A 23,415-nucleotide genomic window follows, 5' to 3' on the forward strand; every position below is an offset into this window, starting at 1 on the left:
AGTCCAGTAACTAAGGTATAACACAAACCACTACTGCTACCACCAATAATAATAATGATCAGGGAAATAACAGGGGAAAAGAATACAACTGCTCACCACCCATTGACTGATACCCACGCCTACCTGAGCAGTTCCCTTATGGGTAGCTTCCCCCAGTTTATATACTGGCATGACGTGTTGTGGTATGGAATATCCCTTTGATTAGTTTGGGTCAGGTGTCCTGTCTCTGCTTCCTCTCACCTTCACATCTTCCCTGGCAGAGCATGAAACTCAGAAAGTCCTTGGTCAGAGTAAACATTATTGAGCAACAATTAAAACCGTTGCTGTTATCAGCGTTGTTCCCAGGCTGAAAGTCAAAAACACAGCACTGCATCAGCTACTAGGAAGGAGAAAAATGACTGCTGCTGCTGAACCCAGGACATATATGTATACAACTATTCTTGCTGTTGACCATTTTAAATTTAAAATATTTTACCCTCACTGTATCTATTCCCTTACTTGTCTTCCTCTGTTATGATGGAAAAAAATTATTTTAGCATGTTTTCAGGAAGACCATCATCTTGCATTAGAATGTCAGTGCCTGTTGATAATTTCCTTGTTTATTTTTAATTAATATTATCAGTCATTCAGCATATGACACTCAGAGTAAATGTTAAATCTCTGGCAGAAAAAAATCCGATTGGCACTTTATGTGCCACAATAAAAAAGCACACAACAGTTGGTGTTGTTCAGGAAAAGGATCGTGTTGCTGGGAAATGGAGCTTGATGATCAACTATCCTGACATTGCAAACTACTTGAGAGTCACTGGGCTTATAACACTACCTCAGAAAGCTGAAAACAAAGTACTTCTAACAGGCACTTTGTAGGGAGAACAGCATCATCCATGTTGACCTGGCTCCAAGCAAACCTCTGTACCTGCTGCCCAGCTCCATCTTCCTGCAGTGAGTGACCCAGATCCCTTGCATCTCTTTACCACAGCTTCTCAAGTAGGACTCAAGTAGCCATTGTTCAGGATCAGCTGATGAGTTACAAGCTATACTTTGGCCTTTCCTGAAAGAGATCATCAAACCATAGAATGGCAAGAAGGGACTTCAAAGATCATCTAGTTCCAACCAGCCTGCCATGGGCAGGGACACGTTGTTCAAGTGACGTCAGTCTTTAAAATAGAACTTTATTTTTATTAAGAATCTAGCAGTATTATAATCCACTTAATTATAATCATTATTATCAGCTAATGTAACTAAAGGTGATAAAGTCCACTCAATGATTATTATTACTATTATGACCTGTAATTTTTTTCAGGAAATACAGTTAACAGTGAGGAGTATCTATCATGAATGTGTAAAAGAAAGACGTAGGATTAGCATGACTAACCTAGACTGCCTCTCTGTGTTGATTTTGTCACTGTACGTTGCCTCTCTGTTTTTCAAAAACGTATAAAAATATCTGTGGAAAATAATAAAAGCATGCCCTGCCAAACACATTTACCAGATTACAGGTTGTTGAGATCCTGCACTGCTGAAGATAGGATGTTAGTAACACTATAAAGCCCTGGCAGGGTCCTAAAAAATGCTTTACCCCTGCCACTGTCCCTGCCTTGGCAATGAGCACACCCCCTTGCAACATGTGATCAGTCTAAGAACCAGTTTACAACCAGCTCACTAATCTTTTGTAGTAAGTGTCACCAGCCACCACAAACAATAGTGTTTGATTGAGATGTCTTCTCTTTTGAAGGAATTAAATTGCAGTTTTGTCTTCCATAAAATAAGGCTTACTTGTTTGTGATTAAGATACGTTATACATCATAAATCATTTCCTTGTTTACATGCCTATATATATGATGTGCTTAGCCAACATTCAGATAAACAGATTTCTTTCAAAAAAAAAATCTCGTGCTTTGAGGTCATATCTTCCTACATTGTTTTCTGGCAAGTTGGATTAACAATAACCTTACGCGTGAGTGTAAAGTTTAATAAGATTCACTTCCATGTTACCTGTTAATGACTAGCAGGCAATGCTTAGAGAAAAATTTTATTTCCATGAAAATAATCCTTATAGCTTTCCTGTGCAAATACAGCTTATGACAGAGAAGATACTAGAGGATGTACAGTTACAAAATGGAGGTCTAATGATATTAAATAGCATTGCAACAAGCTATTTTTGGGTTTTCTTAATACTGACCATGACTTAGAGCAAAATAGTTTTGCATATCTTACCATTTATGTAAGATGTTACAGTAACCCCTCTTAAGGGTTTTGCTGTGGTAGACACCAACCAAATTTGAACTATTCATCATTTTATAAATAAGCAAAAGTAAGAGCTTATGAAACCTCTTATTCTAGGAATAAGTAGTATGGAGGGTTGAACAGATGATCTTTAAAGATCCCTTCCAACCCAAATTAGTCTATAATTCTAGGTTTCTATGTCTCTATGAATGGAAGGCCATTTTTATACTAAAGTAATAATGGTCTTTATTGTTAAAACACAAAAGGTTCACACACCTAAAACATATACAAGAAAACCTTACATTAACTATAAATTCCAGGGGAGATTTATACACTTAAATATCTCAGTTGTTATGAAACTGAAAGAGAAGACATTTCAATGTATTAAAAATAAATTCTTTTTACCCAGGTGAAACTGACACAGATTCCCATATAAAATGTTCAGCTATCAATAGTAATGCTCCTATTTTTCTTTGACTTTTTAATATACCTTTCACTTATAGTGTAAACACCAGCAGCATGCTGAATGTATAACAATTAGTTATGAATAATGTAATGATTTTTTACAACATTTTTATTTTATACATTTTAACATTTTTAAAATAGACTAATAAAAATTTATTTCAAGTTTTATAAAATATGGATACAATCTAAAATCCTGAAGCTGTGGAAGCTATGAAAAGTGTCAAACCCATTACTCCTGGTCATGAAGTGCATATAGTATAAATTCAATATTTGCCTATGTTATGTTTAGTTCACCAGTGCACAACTGCAGTTTCACACAATTGTAATTCCTGTGAAATCATTGGTGTTAAACTGGCATAAAATTGGAGTACCAAAGTTTTGATTGCAATAATGTATTGAGACAAGGAGAAAATAAAGATAGAATAAGTGCTAGGAAACCTCCTGTGGCAAGGCCAAAGTCTTAAGGAAAACTAATCAGGCACAGTCAGAAACAACTGGTTTTGATAGATTGTAAACAGTAAAAGTCATGATTTCTCTCTGAAAGTCATCTGACACCTTCATTACTGCTATTGCTTATTTAATCCCTCTCAATCAAGAAGCAAATGCAGCTTTATTAGGCAGCTCATGCAAGTTTCCTTTTTTCTCTGTATTTTTCACCAGTACTTGCCAATTAACACTGTGCATCAACAACCTGCATTTGTAGCAGCTGCTGAGATAAAAATATATTCAGATAGTAGGACAGTATCCAGAAACATGCTCCTTCTAGGAACATGACCAAGTAAAGTTACTATTATAAAATATATTTTGAGCTACAGCTATATGATACCTGAAGGGAAATGTTTATTTGTAGACTTCCTATAATTGTCCAGCTTAATGATGTTTAAACTCTATATTTCATTCTGTAAGTTCCTGGTCCTCCTCTACAGAAATTCAGCTAAGCAAATATCTCAGGTTTGAACCCCACGCATCTTACAAAATACTTAATTTTAATCTTGATTTATGTCATATTGGTTAACTCATCTGCAGAATCTTGGTAGCAGAACTGCTGCAAGCAGAGCAGGCTGAGGAATTAAGGTAAGCCAGGTTTGTAAGGAGAAATAATACCTTTTAATAGATCAACTCTTACACTTTACATAGAAAAGCATTCAGGCTGAAGCTTTTCTTTATGTATGAACCAGAAATATCTCAAAAACTTTCAGGATCATGTAAATGGATTTTGTGAGACTACAGAATTACTGGATTCTGGCCACAGAGATTTGACAATTTTCGAAGACATCATTTCCACAGACATAACAGCTGTAGTTGTAGCTTTATTTAGCTATATGTCTGTAACGTGTTTATTTCCTTTCCAGTGCTGAGCCAGATGTCAAGTGGAAGGCTTGAAGGACATTTTTACTGTTGCTTGCTTGCTTGCTTGCTTGCTTGAAACTTTTTCTGTCTTTCCTCTTCCAGTATGCTGATGCAGGTAAGAACACATTTGTATTACATAAAAAATACCAGTGAAATCTGAATAGATGACTGTAGTTAGCAAGACTGGTTGATGCATTCAATTATCAAAGGAAAATATCATCAGTGTCTTTCACTATGATCGTACATTTTAACCTTTTAAATATTTTCATTGAGAATATTATAAAAATCCTTCAAATTACATGCTATATGTTGTAAGAGAAAATAAATGTATCTTCTTTGCTTTGTTAGTTCACCTTCTTTCTAGGCTGACTGAAGAAAGGTAGATATATTCTCCATAGAACTGAAATGTGTTCCTTAATCTGTCTTTGCACTAAGTAAAATCCATTGACCTGCATTTGGAGATTAATGGGATAGTCTCAGATGGCTTCTTGCACTGAAATTCTAGTAAATAAGTTTGTCCGATTAAAGCTTTTTCTACAAAAAATTGTCATGGCATAGATAATATTATATGGTCAAACTGAGCGGTAATAATTTCTTCTGTGCCTTTAAAGGGAACAGCTCTTGTACTTTAAGATCTCAAAGGAGGCAAGCAGTCCTTCTGATCCAAGTCAGTCTCCATTAAACTCTTGTAATGTACGCTAATGCAGTGCTCCTAAGGGAATGCCATGATGATATTTATCGTCAGCCCGCCTGTTAAGAAAATTCTTGCCAAGCAGGAGAGGAGTCATCTGTATGCGTGGTTGAGCAGCATTTTTATGCTAGCAGATATTGGAAGGCTCTGAGAAGATTCAGATTCAATAGGAATCAAATCTGAGAAAAACACCTGAGGAAAGGGCATTTGGGGTTTTTTCTTTAGTTTGGGGACTTAACTTGACATTTAAAGTAATAAAACCATCTGTAAAATCACACTTTGTCCAGGAGTGCCATTATAACAAGTTGAACTCTTCCAGACTGGATGAAATAACAAGTTAATTGTGATCTTAATAGATTTCCCAGGTGCTTGCTGTCATCAGGCCTACCTTTTTAGCCATCCTCATTGATCATTAATTACATTTCCTCTTTTAATTTCTCTATTTCTTTCCTACTCCTTGAAGAGTATAGAAACCAGTGCAACTAATCACCTCTGAATTATGCATTGAATTATCCCAGATGGTTGGGATATTTCTCTAGGTCAAGAGGCCATTTTAAATACAGAATAATTTCTCATCTTGTGGTAGGGTCTTACTGTGAACCTCAGTACATCCAGAGGCTGTGTTTAAGAGCTACATTCTAATCTAACTAACATGTCCTAAATCCAAAACTACTGTAAGTTAGAAAACAATTTGAGATGACTGACTCACCTGATAATTTTTTTCTTTCCTATTAAATGTACTGAATCCCTCTGAGAGCTCTATCAAATGGACTTCAATTAACTTACTACCCCAACTGCTATGATTAAATGCTATTTGGATATTATTTTTCTTGTACCATGTCATATTATGACATAAGCTTCCAGTTTAAAGGTGTTACTTGGAACAGTGTATAATTCATATATGGTGTGATTGCAATGAAGTTGTGGTATGCAAATGGAATGCAATTAGAAGCAGAATGTGCAGCTAAAGCTGGTGTCTGTTTTCTTTAATATACTAATTCAATACAGTCGTTTAGGAAATGATTCAGGAAAAGCACTCTACAGAAGACTCTCAGCATATCAAAATTGCACATTTGGATCCTGATATGCAGTATTTTTTGTTGTCTTGAATGGGATTCAGTTCAGGTTTTCTCCTTATATGGGCCTTTTTTGGCTTACCCCTAGAATCAGTGGTCTATTCCATCTTCGTATCTATTCCTATTTCCTATGCATCAGAGTTTATTTGGGTTCACAAGAACAATATCATATGTAATCAGGATATATTTTCAGTTTTTGAAAATCTATAGAGCCAGTCATATATTCTTTATCAACAAGTAACTGTGACCTTGTAGGGACTTATAAAGTACACAGAGAATCTAGACCTCAATTGTTGCATTCCTTCCTCTGGAAGAGGAAGAGAAGAAAAAAAAACAGAAAAAAATGTACTATTCCTTTTAGAGGGATTTTCTGAACAGTAATGTGAGATGAACTCTAATGCTATAACGATACAGTGATACAGTGAATCTGAAGGTAGCAGAAAACAAAGTTTAGATTAATCATGTTTATGCTTTATGCTGCAAGGTTTTCATCTGATTGTCATTTCCACTGGAAAGTCTAAGACTTGTCAAGAGTTAGAAAAACAGCTGTGTATGCCAGCGTGTGGGAATATACATGTGTGTATTGTTATGTGCATTGCTAATTTAATAAGCACGCAACAAAGCACATTTTCCCAATGTATGGGATTTATCATGCAACACTGAAAATGGTAATGTGTTCCATTTCTCTACCTAAAAATGCAGACTTCCTTAGTTTTGAGTGATATTTTATATGTATGATTTTTCACTTTCTCTAGAAGTATTTTGTAACCCAAAACATTGATTATTCTCCACATCTTTGCATTTGCTGATAGTTTTAGAAAAGTAAAGCCAATGAAGCTGTAAGATTGTCAGCCATCTAAGTTTTTCTGTATCTGTAAATTTACGCAAAAAACCCAGCCACAATGAAACTCAGAGACTGCTAAATAGCAAACATCCATAATGAAAGCTTTACTATTTGGTAATATGGGACTCTCTTATATGTTGAATTGGAATATAGCACCCTGATCCCTTGGCTGTCCAACACCTAGTCTTTGCTATCACGGGAAAACCATATCAAATTACCAGATTCATAAAAGGACTAAATTTATGAAGTACTGCCTTAAAATTCAGTAAGGAACATACTTCCAAAATTTCAGATCTATGTTATCTAGAAACTTCATCTAATTTCTCACCTAAATTATTCTTTGTTAATTTACAGAAATTGTCTCCCACAAGCATTATCCATTTTATTTGAACTGCTTTCCTTCTACTATGTGTTTATCCCTGATGGAATAAAAAAGAAAGGAACAAAATTATGGAAGGAAATTATGGGGAAAACTTGTATCAGCTTTAAGCTATTCTTTTATTTCAAAGTTGTATTTAAACAAAAAATAAATAAAAAGAAAAATCCAATTCAATACACTACTCCTTTTTAAATATATATACATTGTGTACTTAGTATAGGACTATAATGCTCAATGAACAAATATAGAAGTGGAAGGTTTAGTTACATCATGCAGTTATGGGCACAGTTACTTATGCCTGTAAGATTAAGGAAATCTTTTGAAGATCTCCACAACTAAAAGAAATTTAACCACGAATATGAAGTGTCAAGAAGCACATGAAATCATAATCTTCATAACAATTATATGAACCTCTGCACATTTTTGTTTACATAAGTAGCAACAATGTCCTCCATCCAAGATGTGGGTACATTGATTACATGGCTGAAGAAGGGGCCACATTTGTTCAACATCAGAGAAGTACCACAAGCCTTGACAAGCTGTGGAGGCTGTGCTTAATTCTGTAAGCCACAATAATTCAGAGAAGTCATGGATATGTTGGGTCCTTCATCAAAACAGAAAGATAATGGTGTATTTGGAAAGTAGTTTGCTTGCAATACATTCTCTCCAAATATTTTCTAGACTGGAGATGAGTGGTTCATTAATTAAACAAATTGTCTCCAACCAAATCAAATTATTTGGGACACTCTTCAAAATCCAGTCTTTTGGAGCTTGTTTGCTGGAAGTCAATACTAACAAAAGGCAAATAAGATTGAAAACATTCATTTGCCTGGGTTACAGTTACCAGATTTAAGAAGTCTAAATAAATTTTTAAATGTGTGTTTGAATAGCTCATCTTAAAGCTTTCTTCCACTACAAAGTAGAGTTAGAACATAAACTCTTTTCCCATTTATTTTTATTTGGGTTTATTTTGTTTACTTGTGCAAAACATTAACAGTATGTTCCAGTTTAAGCTCCTATCTAAGCTGCAGAATACAAAGGGAAAATTCAGCTAGACAAGCTGTCCTTGGTAACTAATATTTACACAATTTGGTAAAAATTATTGTCTGAAATAAATTCTTTAATCAGTACATTTCTGAAAAGCTGTAATAGAAGAAAATAAAAAATAGAAGAAAAATAAAATAGGAATTATTTTTCCATCTTAAATGCATTTACGAATTAAAAAAAGAAAAAAAGGTTGCGCAACTTTTGAGCTGAAAATCTCTGAAAATTAGACGAGGCCAAGCCTCTGCTTCTGAAGGTGATACTATAGAAACCGGGGAAAAACAAACAAACAAACAAACAAACAAAAAACAAGAAAAAAACCCCTCCAAATGTTTTACAGTTCTTAAATTATCAAATTTGATTTGATAAAAGGGCTTGGCTTGCTTTTATTTTTTTCAGCAGCAGATTCTCCCACAATCAATAATACTCTACAAAGTTATTTCTTTCTTGTAACGGCAAACTTGTACCTTTATTTTATGCAGGCAAGTTACAATGAGATGCTCTTTGAAATTCCTTTGTTTGTGTCCAGTAGTACAAAGAAGACCAAAATAATAGTGGATGCTTATGGAAATCCACCATGTAAAGAAGTCCTCAATTGATACAGAGCCAGCTAAAAAGAAAGCTCTTTAAGCCTAAGTGTGTGTTGTGGGCTGAATTTGGAAGACTAGTTTTTGAGCCTGACAGAGCTCCTCTATCATTGCACAGCTCTTACAAAGTATAATCAAACAACCTAGATTATAGGAGCCTAAAATCTGCTTTAAATTTTACCAGACCCAGTGTAAAAGTCCTTGAAACCATAATCTTTTTCACTGTGGTCTACTGTTGTAGCTACAGAGAAAAGCTGGGAAGGTTCTCCATTCATTTCTTCACTTTTTAATCAAAGATAATTTAATAATTCATACATATTGGAATTATGTAGCATGCTGACTTTATGCTGAAGTTTATCATTCAGCAAACATAAAATTAGTACAAAACACAGTATGTATTTGAAGCAGAATTTCTGATACATTTCTCTTAGGGAATTCTTAAATGGTAACGTAATTAGAAATATGAAATAAAATATTTATGTGGATTAGTCTTTTACAGAGAAAAGCTGTCTATTGGCCATGCACTTATTTATTAATCAGATCCTGCAAACATGTTTATAAAGAATAGCTAAGAAAAAGTCCCACTGAAATTTCATTCTGACTTTACCAGGTGAAGTTCTGTTTGTTCCATCGCCAAAAAGCAATCTAATTATCTCACATATGATTCTAGAACCCTTCAGAACGTTTTAAATGTGAAAAGCTATTCAACTGGTTTAAGGTGAAGGAAATGAAATTTTGAATTGGCCTTTCTTTGGGAAAAATACATTTAAATGGAGTCTGAAAGTTACAAAATGTGTAATGACTAATTAAATTTGATCTTTACAGAATCAAGACCCTTGTCTATGAAAGAAGGGTACATTAAGCACTTGTATTCTCAGCTGTACTGACCAGAGAACAAATCATAAACCAAAGAGTGATGACCCAAGTAGTACACTCTACTGGATTTCTTTATTCTTGCACAGCATTAGACTAATGATCCAAAAGGTAATTCCTGTTGTAATACTTTAGCTATGGATGAAAGGAGACCGTCAGCCCCTCCTCATCACTGGCACTACATTTAAGCATAATATTTTAATATACATGACATAAACACATTAATGAGTGCTTTGCATGGCTCTCTTCCTTCTTCCTTTTGAAGAATTAGCTCTGGTGACAGGTCAGTTAGTAACCTATGCCAGTAATTACTCACACAATAAGTCAAAGGACATATAGCTCTCTTTATCCTAATCTCCTCAATAACCTGCTAGGCTTTTGCTGTAAATTGGCCTTCATTTCCCTTCCTTACCCTGGCAAAAGCCAGCAAAGGGACAGGGGTGCTGCTGCAGTCAGCTGGCTTCCAAGTATTGCACATGAAAGAAAGGCAGCATGAGGGGTTCATTTGTCATCTCCCTCAATTGCAGGATTAAGGAAATTGGATTAAAAAATACAGCCTATAGCCATGTAAAAGGATGTATCCAGAGATCTAGGTGAAACTACCTAATAACTTAGGCATCTGCCTGTTTAAGAATCCAGTTTTCCTTTACATGCATTTCAAATGGGACTGAATGGCTCTCCCTCCACCCACCTCAAAAACAGTATCGTATTTCAAGTGCTTGGTAACTCTGCTTCCTCATCTTTTGTAAATTCAGAAATGTTTAAGAAGCAATAAAAAAAAAAAAATCCAGACTGAAAAAACCAGCTTTTCCAATGCTTTCTAAACAGAGGCCCTCAAAATCACTCTTCCAAAACAACAGCAATAAAGAAGAGATGTTCAGAGTAATTTAGTAATTTCAAAGCTGCATCTGGTAAACTCTAATTTAGGAGTCTTAAACCCACTCTGGAACCTGACCCCTCCGGACATGGTGCTCCAGAACCATGAATGGAGATTCATTTACAATATAAGACAAGACAGACTTTATTTCTTTAGCCTAACAAAGCAAAGGCTGGAGGGAAATGCAATCTATAAATAGACCTAGGAATGCAACTTCCTGGGAAGAATAATAGTATTCTTACAATGAGGGCACTGGCATGGTCACAAGTGGTTGATAAGTTGTCTGTCGCACACTTGACAGTGACTGGCTGCCAGTTAAATCAATGTTCTAAATAAGTACAGCCACTAGATCCAGAAGCTGCCATGCAGCAGCAGAATTAAGGGATAAAGAACCCAGCTCTGCTCCTGGTAGAATTTGTTAATGAATTGACTTGTGTGATGTGAGGTCATCTTACAGTAAGAGATGACTCCTTTCTTCTCAAAGCAGGAGTCTTTGATCTATAGAAAACAAAAAGCCACATATAAATTAGGTTTAACACCAGGTACTTTTTTGGAAGACACAATCTTCACCTGCTTTATCTCAATATTTACCAGTTCTTTCTTTTTTAGTCCATGTTTCACTTCTCAAGGTCAGAGCTCTGGCACCAGCTTTGTGATGCCAAGCACAATGCAATGCTCCAGAGGGAAATCACTAGACAGGACTGAGGCCATCAGCACCAAACTTGGAATTTTTCAAACACTTCTTACTTTCTTTCCAAGATTCAGACTTTCTGCATGAATTATATATCCTTAGATTTGTCATAAAAGGTCTTCCTAGAATACAGCAGTTTGCTTTCTATGCTCCCTAATAAGAAGCAAAATTGGTTGCTTAGAACTGGGTTGGGTTGTTGGTGTGGTTGTTTTGGGTTTGTGGTTTTTTGTGGGTTTTTTTTTTTGTGTGTGGTTGTGTTTGTTTGTGTGTCAAATGGGAAATCTCCAGTAGGAAGTCAGGGGCTGTATGTGAGCAGGACAGGTTGCTCCTGCAAATCTGCTTGTGCCAGGTTTTCTGCAGTATTCATTTCCATAACCAAGGCTGGCAGTTATTAGATTGCTGCACCATAAATCTAAGGTCTACTGCAATTGTTCCTCTCACAAACATAGGTACACATTCATACACTACCTCTGTAAGCCAAGGGTGAGAGTATTAACAAATAGAGGGTAAGCTTGTGGTAAGTGGAGGAGGGAGAGAAAAAACAAAGAAAATAAAAGAAGTAGTGGAAAGGATTGGTAGTATCACAAGAGGCAATGGACAGCCTTTTCTAGCTACCTTAATACCTTGCAAGCAAATAAATGACTCATGTACACAAATATGTCTTACCAAAACGTCTGTCTTTGGGAAGAGTTCAATACCCTTATACATGAAGTTACACCAATGTTTTGGATCAAAGTTATCCATTTTCATATTTTTAACCAAAAATTTTATCTCAGACTTTTATGTGGAACAAATACTCATAGCCCATCAAAGCTATTAAAAATATCAGAGGAGCTGTTAGGGTTTTATTTATTTTTAATGTATTTTTAGCAGCTGTAATTTTAAAATGTTTTGTCAACTTTTGTATTTCTCATGGTTTTATACACAATCCTGCGGGTTGCTCTTGAGTGGGTAATGATTGTACACATGCACGAAAGCATGCAAAACCTCTCTGTGCTTTCAATACCAGAAAATATCATCTTCTAGTGCCGATAAAGATGCATTTCAAAGTGGTTCTGACCCTTACATTAACAGCTCCATGAGGTAGGTCTGAAAAGCAAACCCCATTCAATAAAACAAAAAAATAATATGTTCTAGCCTCTACGATGGCAGGTGTACCTATCCTGTGTTAGAAGTGAAATTCTGGGGAAACATGATGAAATATTTTTTAAACATATATCCCAATAACCCTCCACAGTTCTATTCCTTCCTTCTGAGTGGTTGTATTCTCTCTGCCAGCAATGCTTTTCTAAATCTCACAAGTATTTTTTTCCTCCTAGCAGTCCTCTTGACATTCTCTTCAGGTCTGCCCCTTTCATTCACCTAATTAATACACTGATTCCACTCTTATGACATTTTGCAGGTGGATTATAAGATTGGCGACATGTCAAGGCTCATTGACAGACTAAAAATTTGTCTCACTGCGTGAACATTGCAATTTCCTCTTCAAATTTATAATTTAACCTTGCTATAACCACTTGCCTGTGGAGATGAGGTGAAGAATGCTTCATCTTCCACAATTAACTAGTTTCAGTGTATTAACTGGTCTGTATCTCCTATAGAATGTCAAAAGTTGCTATGACAAGTTAAAAGCCATCTTTTAACACAAATATTGTCATGTATGTTATTCTGGAGGTTACCATCTCCTTTCACTACTGTATTTTGTTAAACCGTACATAAATTCGGCATGCCATTTACACTGTACTTACTAACTGTCTGAGGAAGCTACCAAAGTATTAGTTATTACATTGAAGTTGTTAAATATTTATTTTATATGTATGATTTCCTAATAAACATCCTTTTTTTCCAGTAATGCATTCCATCTCCTTTGTAACAGAAAATACATCTTCTAAGGTTCTGTGGTTTTGTCTGGAGATTAAGATATTGGGGAGAATAAACATTAAACATGGGAGACAAGTTCTTCTATCAGGTTTCTTACTGGTAAATTGGAAATAAATTAAAGCAAAAGCAAATTTAGGGAAAAAAATCTGGAACCGTGGAGTCCAAAGTTTGATCAGTCTAATTTTTGTTACTTTCAAGTGAGTGAATGAACAGTATGTATATTTAAACAAAATGTTCTGTGTATGAAGATTGTGTGCAGCTTTGTTTCTGGTAAATTTTTTTTTTCACCTTTTTTAAAGATTATTTATCACAGAAATTACAACAAAGTTCCAAATACACTGAAGAAAATTTATGATTAAGTAGTGTGACATCAGTGCGATTGTATCCTTCAAGTATTTTCAAAGCCACTTCTGCACTTAGATTTTCATAAGATAGGAAGTAAGCATGGACCACTTCTCAAAAGAAGACTTCAAAATTATGTCTAAATTTTGTGACCATTCATTAGTTTAGGCTAAAATAAATTCTGCCAAGGCTAGATAGAAATAGCGATTATAGCATCTGATCTGTGTAAGATGGTTTTCTTTTGACATGCAGTTACCAATATTCAAAAAAAACAAAAAACAAAAAAAAAGCAGATCTGAAGCCTACATATTTATGAGAACTAGTCTCCATAAATCTCATATTTTATCGTGTTTGAAGCTTCCTTCTAAATGAGAACAGTAAACTTGTAACTGAAACTTGTAAATCAGTTTTATCACTGTCTATGTGTGCATATGTATGATGTATAAATATACTTGAAAATCCAAATTGAACTTCTAAGTAGGTCTGATAAGTTTTTCTACTTCCATCTCTTTCTAGGAGGTGGGAGGAGAGTCATGGGAGTATTATGCCTGGTATTATGCATTAATATACATTTCTTATGTTCTGCATGCACACTTTCCTTACCATAATGGTCTTTAAAACAGTAATTCTTTAGAACATGATCCAATCGGTTAAATCTACAGTTTTAATAAAATACAACCAGATTCTGACTCAGAGCAACAGTGAATGAGCTGCAAATTTCCAGTTGCATACTTAGCTACAAAGATATAAATCTAAATGGGGACTGAAGGCTTACTTGCTTGTCTTTCTTACAGAACACAGTATATACCTCAGTTAAAAAATACTATCTTCTTCTACTACTACAGCAGAAACAGCACTTATTGGGACCTCTGCTGCTCCAGATACGTGTAGCACTGATTCAAACCAATACTAGTCTGACATGATAATAAAATTAATTATTACCTGCACATTCTGTAAATTACATTCATTCTGAAAAAAAATAGTAAAGTGTCTTCAGATTTGTTTTGTGTAGAAGGAATAGTTTCATTATCAAAGCTACAGACAACTAAATGTAGAATAACTGGTGACTTTAGGATCAAACGAATCAAGGGACAGCATTCTTCGTGTGCTTCACCATCTCCAGAGCATCCAAAACACAACTCAAAAGGAAGGATACATTTCCGGTCTTAATGTAATTGGTATATTGTAAGACATCAAAAATGTGGACAGGAGGGAAAGATGCTGTCGGAAGTCAAATAACTTTTACCACTTTTTCATATTCTCAAGTTGCATTGTAAACTGCTAGAAAAGCATTCCATTTTGCTTGGCAATGACTTGCAGAGACTTTTGTAATGCTGCTTTACATACTTTGCCTATTACTTTCCCCATGTGTTTACACTTGTTTATGAAGCTATCTGGAAATGTATCCCTATCATCATATGGGCTTATCTGGTTGTACCACACCTAAAATAAGCCATTAAATTAGTAATGATGAGCTCATTTCAGCTGCACACTCATTTTCAAATGAATTTATTGAAGGATTTACAGCATATGGACTCACAGACTTCTCATGAGTTAAACTGGCATCCATATGTACAGCTTTCAGTAGAGAACTCTAGTATTTACAATGTAAATATCAACTTTTATTACATAAGAAACAAATATATCACAACTTTCACTTCACAACATATTTGTTCTGGTTTGATGACTAAAGTCATCTCTTTGAAATACTATGTGGAACTCAAAAATAGCTTGTTCTTGTCATAGACTTTACCAGGTGTCCTTCAGAGGTCCTGAAAAGCAAAGGAGAATTATGTTTTAAAAAACATTTTGTAAGCAGTTGCATTGTGAGAAGTATAAAAGCAGATAGAGGACAAGAATAAGCCTTGATCTAATACATTTGCTGCACTTGGGACTAACGGGCGTGAGATGGAGCTATTCACTAGACTTTGGTGGGCATTACAGCTATCAGACAAGGCTGCAGGATGAGGAAAAAATGTTGAAGGATTAGGCAAATATGTTCCTACAGCACAGAATAGCTAAATTTGAAAACAATTGTATCCTTGAAATGGATACTCAAATTCAGGTTGGTTGATACACACACCACATCGGCAAGAGGGCACTGGGACAAAATGACTGGTAATAGTCAATACTGGGTAAGTGATTTACCTCCAGGGAGATCTGGATCATCACTACAGCCCATAAGAAAGGAAAAGACTGAAAATATGGCCAGGAAAACACCTGTGACAGCACCACTACACTCTCTCACTTGGTCAGTGCCAGAAGTTTTAGAAGGTGCAAATACTGCACCAGAAGCAAGTATTTTTGCAACAATCTTCTCTAGAAAGAACATTTATTTCCAGAACCCCATCACTTACAAATTATTTTGTTCCTTAAGGTATAAGCAGTTCATGTTCCTTCTAATTTTTAGGAACTTTGGAGGAACTGCCATGTTTGTGAAAAAGAAAACATTTCCTTTCAGACTTGGAAGGAAATAGCAGTTTGGAGAAACACCTTTTATCTCCCCTCTTCCCCAGATGCTATCTTCAAGAGTAGCCTTCTTTCTTACTTGTAGCTGAGACACAGCGGAGTGTCAAAAAAATAGCCTGTCATCGATTTCATAATACGCTTTTCAGAAAAATAAGCCCGATTCACTTCTACATTACCCTTTCAGGTACATTTTGGTAAAACAAAGTAACGTATTTGTGAATGACATTTAGAAAAATAGTAGTAGCTAAATGGAAAGCAGTAACTGCAGTATTTGCTTGTCAGACGATCCCTCGCAACACACCTAAGATTGGAGTCAAGTGCTTTCTTAATGTTTAGGGCTCATGTTGCTGATCCTCTTAGTTTTAGGGGCAACTCCCTTCCAATAAAATAGATTATTTTTTTTTTAATTAAAAGGAATATCCTTGATTTTGTTCTCTGAAGAAATAATAATCTTTGTAATTAAAAATGAGTCAATTCTGGTTTTATGCTGCAGTGCACACAAGTTGAAACCCCCAAGTGAGTTAAGTGCATTATTAACAGTGCCATTTAATTAGGAATTTTCAATAACAGTAACCATGGGATAACTTAATGTTATTAGAATGATTATTATATTCAGACACAATTCCTACGGAAACATGTAGCGTTTCATGGAACGTGGCTCTTTCCTAGATGATTCCACTTTTCTGATAGGCCACATTTCATGTACGCATAGTCTCATTTTATGGGTCAAGCCAAGTAATAGCAAGAGGACAGAAAATCTGGGCATACCAGCGGGAGGTGGCTCAGCAGCTCATCTACAGAATCGTAGCTTTCTGAAAAGGAAGGTTCAAGAAGTTCTGCTTCGTCTCGAAGTTTAGAAGGGTTTAGCTCTTCTTGGCTGTTGCGGGTCAAAAATAAGATTTATTGCTCTCAGAAGAAAAAGCAGTGTAGCTATTGCACATTTTGTTACACTTGTACCAAAGTGTTATACATCACATGAAATAGCATGTTTAATGGATGAAGACGTGATGTTTAAAAGCAGTTTTCTAAAGGAGTGAGTAGACAAACAGAATATAAGGTCAATAAAAACATATGCTGACATGTCCCACCTATACACTAGGACATACGTATTTTCTCAGACTTCTAAATTTGCATTTTATGCATTTACTGTCAGACAATTTTACAACAAATACTACATTTTCTTCATAAAATTGTTGTTCATGTTCTGCAGCTCAGTCTTTTCCTTAAGAGTCTTTTTTTATAACTAAAACCATTTCAAGAATCTGTCAGAAGCTTTTTAAAATTGCCAGATGCTGTCTCCTCTTTATTCTTTTATTCTAATCTGATTGTAGCGTCTGTTGCAGTCTAGAAGAAAATGCTGTCTGTATCTGAAAACCATGTTATCAATTGTTACAAAGTCATTAATGTTCATTGCCTGTTATTTGTCCTCTCTGTATCTATACATGGGCATAAATCTTTTCTGTCCTAATACCATACAAGTATGGAAAGAATATATATCTGCTTTCTTGTAGTACCTTCTTTTTCCAGTTAAAACTGAATTTAAGTATTTCTTCACAGCCATTTGCTTTCGAAAGCGGCTGTAGTTGTCAGTGAAGACAGCATCAGAATGGCGTTTGACAGGACTGTCCTGGGAGCTGGCAATGCAACAATTACAAAGAAAAAATTAATAGACAATATCCATTTAAAAGAAGATACAATTATATTAGTGAAACAAACTTTATAATGTTGATTAGCTAAGTAAATTCAAAATTTCATTTCGGCTTTAATTTCCAACTGTGACCTTGTATCTATCTTCTTTTGAAAAGAAGCCACTGCTTCTACTGCTAACTACATTTTTTAGTAACAAGAATGAAATTCTAAGGATCAGTATTCAGTCTTTTTAGGAACAACTTCCACTGAATTTGTTCTCCTGCTCAACTCTGCCATGCTCCATGCAATTAGGATCCATATTCAATGATTTCCTGAGTCCCCATCTGAGAGATTCTGTAGGCTGAGTATGGATTTTATGACTCCCTCCTGTCCTCATAGCCCAGCTTAGTCTTTTCAATAATCTGACTTTGTTTTTCAGGTGCAGACTGGCTTAAGTCACAGTAAGTTCTCACTGTTCGTACTAAACTCAGTGAGAATACAGCCTGCCTCTCAGTAAAAGTGTAGCATCACAAACATGCTACAGACATTTGTTTTAAGGAGGTATCAAGTGATAAAACACACCTTGTGAAATCTAAACTTGGAGGACTATTTTTCATGCACGATCTTGAAAAGCCTTGTTGTGTTCTGCTTTAAATGATCTGTATTAGCTTACAGTGTATGAGAACACTCTGTGTTCTGGAACAAAGGCAGCATTGACATAAATACAGGACCTAATTTTCACTTAGGTTTTGAGCATATGAAGTAGGCGCTCAAAGGAACGGTCATGTTGGGTCAGACCAAAGTATTCAACTATTCCTTTCCCAAAAGACCCCAGTAACCGCTGCTTAGGGATGTGAAAACAGGGAACTAAGTATGCAGTGATCCTTCCCAGCATCCTATCGTCCCAACAAAGATCCTGGTCTGGAAGCTGCATGCAGTACCCTTATCTATGGATTTGCCTCATTCTTTTTTGAATCTTTCTGTAATACAGATCTTTCAAACATCTGGCAATATGTTCTTCAGTGGGAGAAAGAAAAGATTATTCTTGTTTTCGCTGTAAACCAAACGTTTCTTAATTTTATTGAGCATTCCCCTGTTGTTATGTAAGTAGTGAGTAATCAGTCATTTTGCATTTACTTTTGCCATTCATCTGCCAAGCTAGTAAAAACATCACCAGAAGAAAAAATTAGCAAATTGGTGTGATAATCATTATAACATTGCCAGTATTTATCATTACTGTTATGTGCAGTGTCTGTCACTCTACCCCTCACAGCTGTATCAGGAATAAATAGCAATATACGCATTTAGTAACAAATACCACTAAGATCTTATATAGGATTTTCTGCTCCCCCATCATTATATCAGTTTGTGTTTCATTATCTCTAAATCACAAAACTGAAAGCTTATGTACAGAAGGGTAAAAAATTGCCAGTGAAGCCAGCTAGGACAAAAATCTACCTAATGTAAGTGTCACCTCACCTAACTCGTTTTCTAATAAGCGAATGCAGATATCTCTTCACAGCAAGTTTAGCCAAAAGATGGCTGTAGACACTGGTGAAAATTCCATCAGCATGCCTTGTATTTCTGAAATGGACAATAAATAAACTCTACAATACAACCTGCGTTCATATCATTTTGATAACGTTCATTTTGTAAACATACTGCTTTCCTTATCTATTGTACACATTGAATTAAGCTAATTTCATAAAACAGCTTCCGGATTTTCACAATATACTTTCTAGCTCTTCCTGGCAAGTGAGTGAATTCATCATGCCAGAATGGCAATGCAATCAGCATTTCTGCAGACATTCCTACTGCAACCAGAGGCCATGTGCTTTTTTTCTTTTTTCTATAATTGATTCTTCCTTTCCTATTTCTCAGTTTGAAAATGTGACCAATCTTTTGACGTAATTCAAGTAGTGTGTCATCATTTGTATTTATAGCAATAAAGAAACTCACCTATCAATAATTCTAGACAGATCAAAATAGAATTTCTCGTTTTCAGGTAGTGTGTTCTGCAAAATGTCTGATTCAGACTTTAATGACCCGTGGGCATGGTTAGGTTCACTGGCTCCATCAAATGGCATTCTGTTTCCCAATCTGTTGGAGAAGGAAACCATGTCAAGTACAGTTAGCTGGGGATGTGCAACACTTCACTGCAGCTTACATTCTGGTTTGTGTCAAAATGCACATCTACCTACTTTAACCTGTGAGGCATTTTAAAGTAGTCTCAGGTATAATCCATGCTCAGTGGCAATTAGCATAACAGATCCTTCCTTCTAATGCATATTTTCTAGACATACGTTGTTGGTGCACATAATTTATTCCAGTGAACAATGCATAACCTATGGCAATTAGAGCTCAAGTGACAACTATATTTTGTATAAACAATGGATGGAATTACCAGCCTCCACCCATGCAAAGTGAAAACCGTCCCTAGAAAGTACTTACCTTCCAATTAAGACTTAAAACATGCATTGATATGCAGTATGAAGCAGTATTAGCCCATCTCTAGAGAAAGTAAATACATCCTCAAGAACTTCAAACTAAATATGAAGTACAGTTATGTATCTTTACATGCGTGATTTTATTCTTTCATGTTTAAATTAATTTGCTAATTGCAAGTTAAAAAAGGTTCACATTTAACCTCTTAATCATGGCAATTGCTCTCTATAAACTGATTTACAGTTATTTCCTATTTTCATAACCTGCTCTTTCTTATGGTTTGTCAAGTTGCTGTTACTGCGTAGCAGTAGTTTGGTATCAGATGTTTCCTCTAGCTGCTCTTATGTTCAGTGGCAGACAACAAGCTCCCACTACTACAGTAAACCCCTGCATGTGATACGCAAAAGTCATTCTAAAACCAGGACAGGCTACTGTCCCTGTAATGTTAGCCATTAGTCATTATAGCTATTAGCACTACTTATGTATCTGAGGCATGTAAGACTTCTGCCTGGTAAAAAAGAAAAGTAAAGTTGTGTAAAATAAGCCAACTCAAGTCACTTTTTGCAAACCAGTGACCATGCTGTTCTGCTATACTGTTTTCCACTGGTCTTTTTACACTTTATGTTCCTCTTGCCTAAATGTAAAATGCACATTTCTGCCATCTGACTTAATTTAGTTCAACAGTTAATAACATCTTCAACAATTCAAATCATGCAGAAGCACAAAAACTACACATCAGTCCATACGGACCACTGCCCCTCGTTTATGATGAAGAATTTTTAGCATTCATATTAGTCGGAGGTAAAGAACCTTTCCCGCAAGAAAAGCCCGGGATGTTTAGATGGACGTGCACCATCTCCTGCAGCATATTTCGACGCACATCCTCTGCCATTGCGTGTCTCGGGGCTTTTAAAAACCGGGTTCGGCGTGCACCGGCCGGGTTGGTCAGGGGCGATCCATCCCGATCTGGGGCGCGGAGACGCGCACCCGAGAGAGCACCCCAACAGGGACCGCCGCGCCGCGCTGTGTGCTGCCTGGGAAATCGGCGCAGTGGAAGACTGGTGCTCCCCCACAGCCCCCTCGACCTCCCCTGCGGAGGGCAAGCCGCGGCGGTGCTCGGAGCGGAGCAGTACGCGAAGCGGAGCGCGGCCCTTACCGAGGGACGGGAGGGAAGGCGGCTCCTCGCGGGGGCAGAGCCCGCGCCCGCCAGCAGAGGGCGCTAAGGAGGGCGAGGGCGAGAAGAAGCGGGGAGGTGCCGCGGTGCTCCATGACTGCCACCTGCGGAGGGAAGAGCGCAGCCGTCACCCACCGACCCGCCCGCCACCACTGGCCCTGCGCGGGGCACCGGCACTGCGCCTCGGGCCGCCGAACAACCAACCCGGTCCCTGCCCTTGCCCCGGGAGGTGCCGCCAGCAGCGGAGTGCCCGTGGAGGGGGAGCTGCAGCTGACAGGGAGAGCTGGCACCCCCGGAGGCGACCCCCGGCCGGGCGCTGGGGGCAGCAGCAAGCGGGGCTTAGAGACCTTAAAACATACATTAATTTTTTAGCGGTCAAAAGGAAGCGTCCCTCCCCGGCTGCCTTGGCGGTCAGACCCGCTTTCGGCGACTCGACGGCCGAGGCTCCTTCCCTGCAGGTCCAGGAGAGGAGAAAAGGCGCGGCGGACAGGGACACCTTCCCCGTCCGCTAGGAAGTTGCCGCTGCGGCGGAGAGAAAGTTACTCACGGAGCCGCGAGTCTGTCGATGGGGCTGGCTGGGCGAGCTCGGAGCAGAGCGGAGCGGAGCGCTGTTGGGGGCCTGCGCCCTGCCCCGCTGCGGGGCTGAGCTGCTCTGGGGCGTCGGCGGCAGCAAGTGGCGGATGAGGAGGAGGAGGAAGCAGAGGAGAGCTCCGTCTCGCCACACGCTCTGAGCTGCCCACCGTGCTGCCGCGTTTTATAGCGTTTACACGTTTCTGCTTCCGAAGAAGCAATCACGTTACTGTGGAGACGTCACCCTTCCCAAGGGGACGGTCGCTTTGGTTAGGACAGTCAGAGACTTATATTTAACTCATGAACAGCCGCGCACTCTACTTCCCCACTCCACCCCCCCCCTACCCACCCACCCCCCCCCGCCCCCCGACATTATTTGATTTATATTAATGAGTTAGTTTTGCTGGTAGCAAGGTCCTGTTGGCAGCGTGATTCCGCCTGGCAAAGCATTAGAGCAGGCAGCTGGCGGGGGCTCCAGGGTCTCCCCGCACCGAGCACCCTGTCTGCATCTGCGGCGGCCTCGAGGGGACGTGCCTGCACCCAAGGCCCATTCGCTCTGGCCCCCAGTGTTTCTCTGTGGATCTCCCTCCTCGGCCCCACGGTTGCTCTCCCTAGCTCTTAGCCGGTGTAGACATACCGACCCGGTCCCTCGCTGCCCCTGCACAAGCTCGTCCCTGTCAGTGGCTTCTGCCTGGGGAGCGTCGTCTTATGGGCCACCCCTCGCAGAAGCCGCAGGGGCTGCGCAGCAGGGACAGTTGTGTTAAACCCCAAATCTTTCTACGGGCTTTAGCTTGACGTTAACAGGCGGCAGGGTGTTTACCAGTCTCTGTTTTTTCGTTTAACGTGTGTGTGTTCATGGGAAAAGAAATTGGCCCCACATCCAAGCAGCGCTTGGTGCATCCAAGCACCGTCGGTGCTTGTAGCCGCTCCGCTGATCCCAGCGCCGGCACCCGCTGTGCTAGCGCGCAAGGGAGAGCGGCTGGACAGCTTATTGAGCCCCCGTGAGCGGGAAGGAAGGCAGTATTCCTGCTAAGGTATCTCTAGCCCACATCTAGGGGCCGGAGTCACTGCCCCAACAAGGAACAATCAAATAGTTTCAAGCCTTCGATTTTCTCCTTTGAGTCCCCTGTCTCAAGAGAGGTCTGGGGGCAGCAGTGAAAGAAACGCGGGGAAAGTGGGAGGGGGACCCACGGGCTGGCCGGCAGGGCAGAGCCGTTCAGTGTTGCATCGTGTCTGTTCAGTGCCTGCCCAAATACCTGCCAAAGGAATTTCTGGCAGCAGGAATTTCAGCTAAAGAGGTCATTATCCTCTTTTCTTTCCTTCTTTTTATTTTTTTATTATTTTTCTTTTCTCTCTCCCTCCCCCCCCCCCCTTTGAGCTTCTATGCCTCTAATCCTCCTACTCAGTAAGTAACGATTGTACCAAACCCATATAGATGATTTCACCATTTCTTCTTACTTCTAATAAGTTTCTGCGATGCTTAATCACATTTTCTAATTCAGTTACATAAAAATTAAGTGAATTAGATTAAAAAATGCCTGGAAATTTGTTTCTCGGATGACAGCTGTGACTAAAACCAGAGTTCCTGCGGTAGACTAATTTCAGGAAATTTTCCCCTTGTTACTACATAACTACAGGTCGAAGAAGCCATCCTGCTCTGGAATGGCGAGATGAGCATCGATAGCACCGCACTCCCCTCACCCCTCAGAAATACCCTTTAAGGGCGTATAGACGTTGTGCTGCCTGCACGACACTGGGAAGTTCAGTGAACTTCACCCTAGAGCTTGAAGGAGGATTGAGGA

The 23,415-nt window shown here is 38.3% G+C and overlaps 1 protein-coding gene across 1 annotated transcript; it reads right to left on the reverse strand.

The window, feature by feature from the left end:
* Positions 1 to 14,819: 14,819 nt before the first annotated feature.
* VIP (vasoactive intestinal peptide) lies at positions 14,820 to 21,899 on the reverse strand. Its single transcript, XM_061378514.1, has 6 exons — positions 21,591 to 21,899; positions 21,026 to 21,147; positions 19,384 to 19,524; positions 17,310 to 17,429; positions 16,564 to 16,672; positions 14,820 to 15,098 (listed from the first exon to the last, which is right to left on the reverse strand). The coding sequence occupies exons 2-6, from the start codon at positions 21,136 to 21,138 to the stop codon at positions 15,090 to 15,092; spliced, it is 492 nt and encodes a 163-aa protein (XP_061234498.1). The 5' UTR covers positions 21,139 to 21,147; positions 21,591 to 21,899; the 3' UTR covers positions 14,820 to 15,089.
* Positions 21,900 to 23,415: the final 1,516 nt, after the last annotated feature.

This window comes from Neopsephotus bourkii, unplaced genomic scaffold (assembly GCF_033783945.1).
Source record: "Neopsephotus bourkii isolate Nb327-2 ecotype Australia unplaced genomic scaffold, CSIRO-AGI_Nbou_v1 NB_1767, whole genome shotgun sequence".
NCBI classification, from domain to species: domain Eukaryota; kingdom Metazoa; phylum Chordata; class Aves; order Psittaciformes; family Psittacidae; genus Neopsephotus; species Neopsephotus bourkii.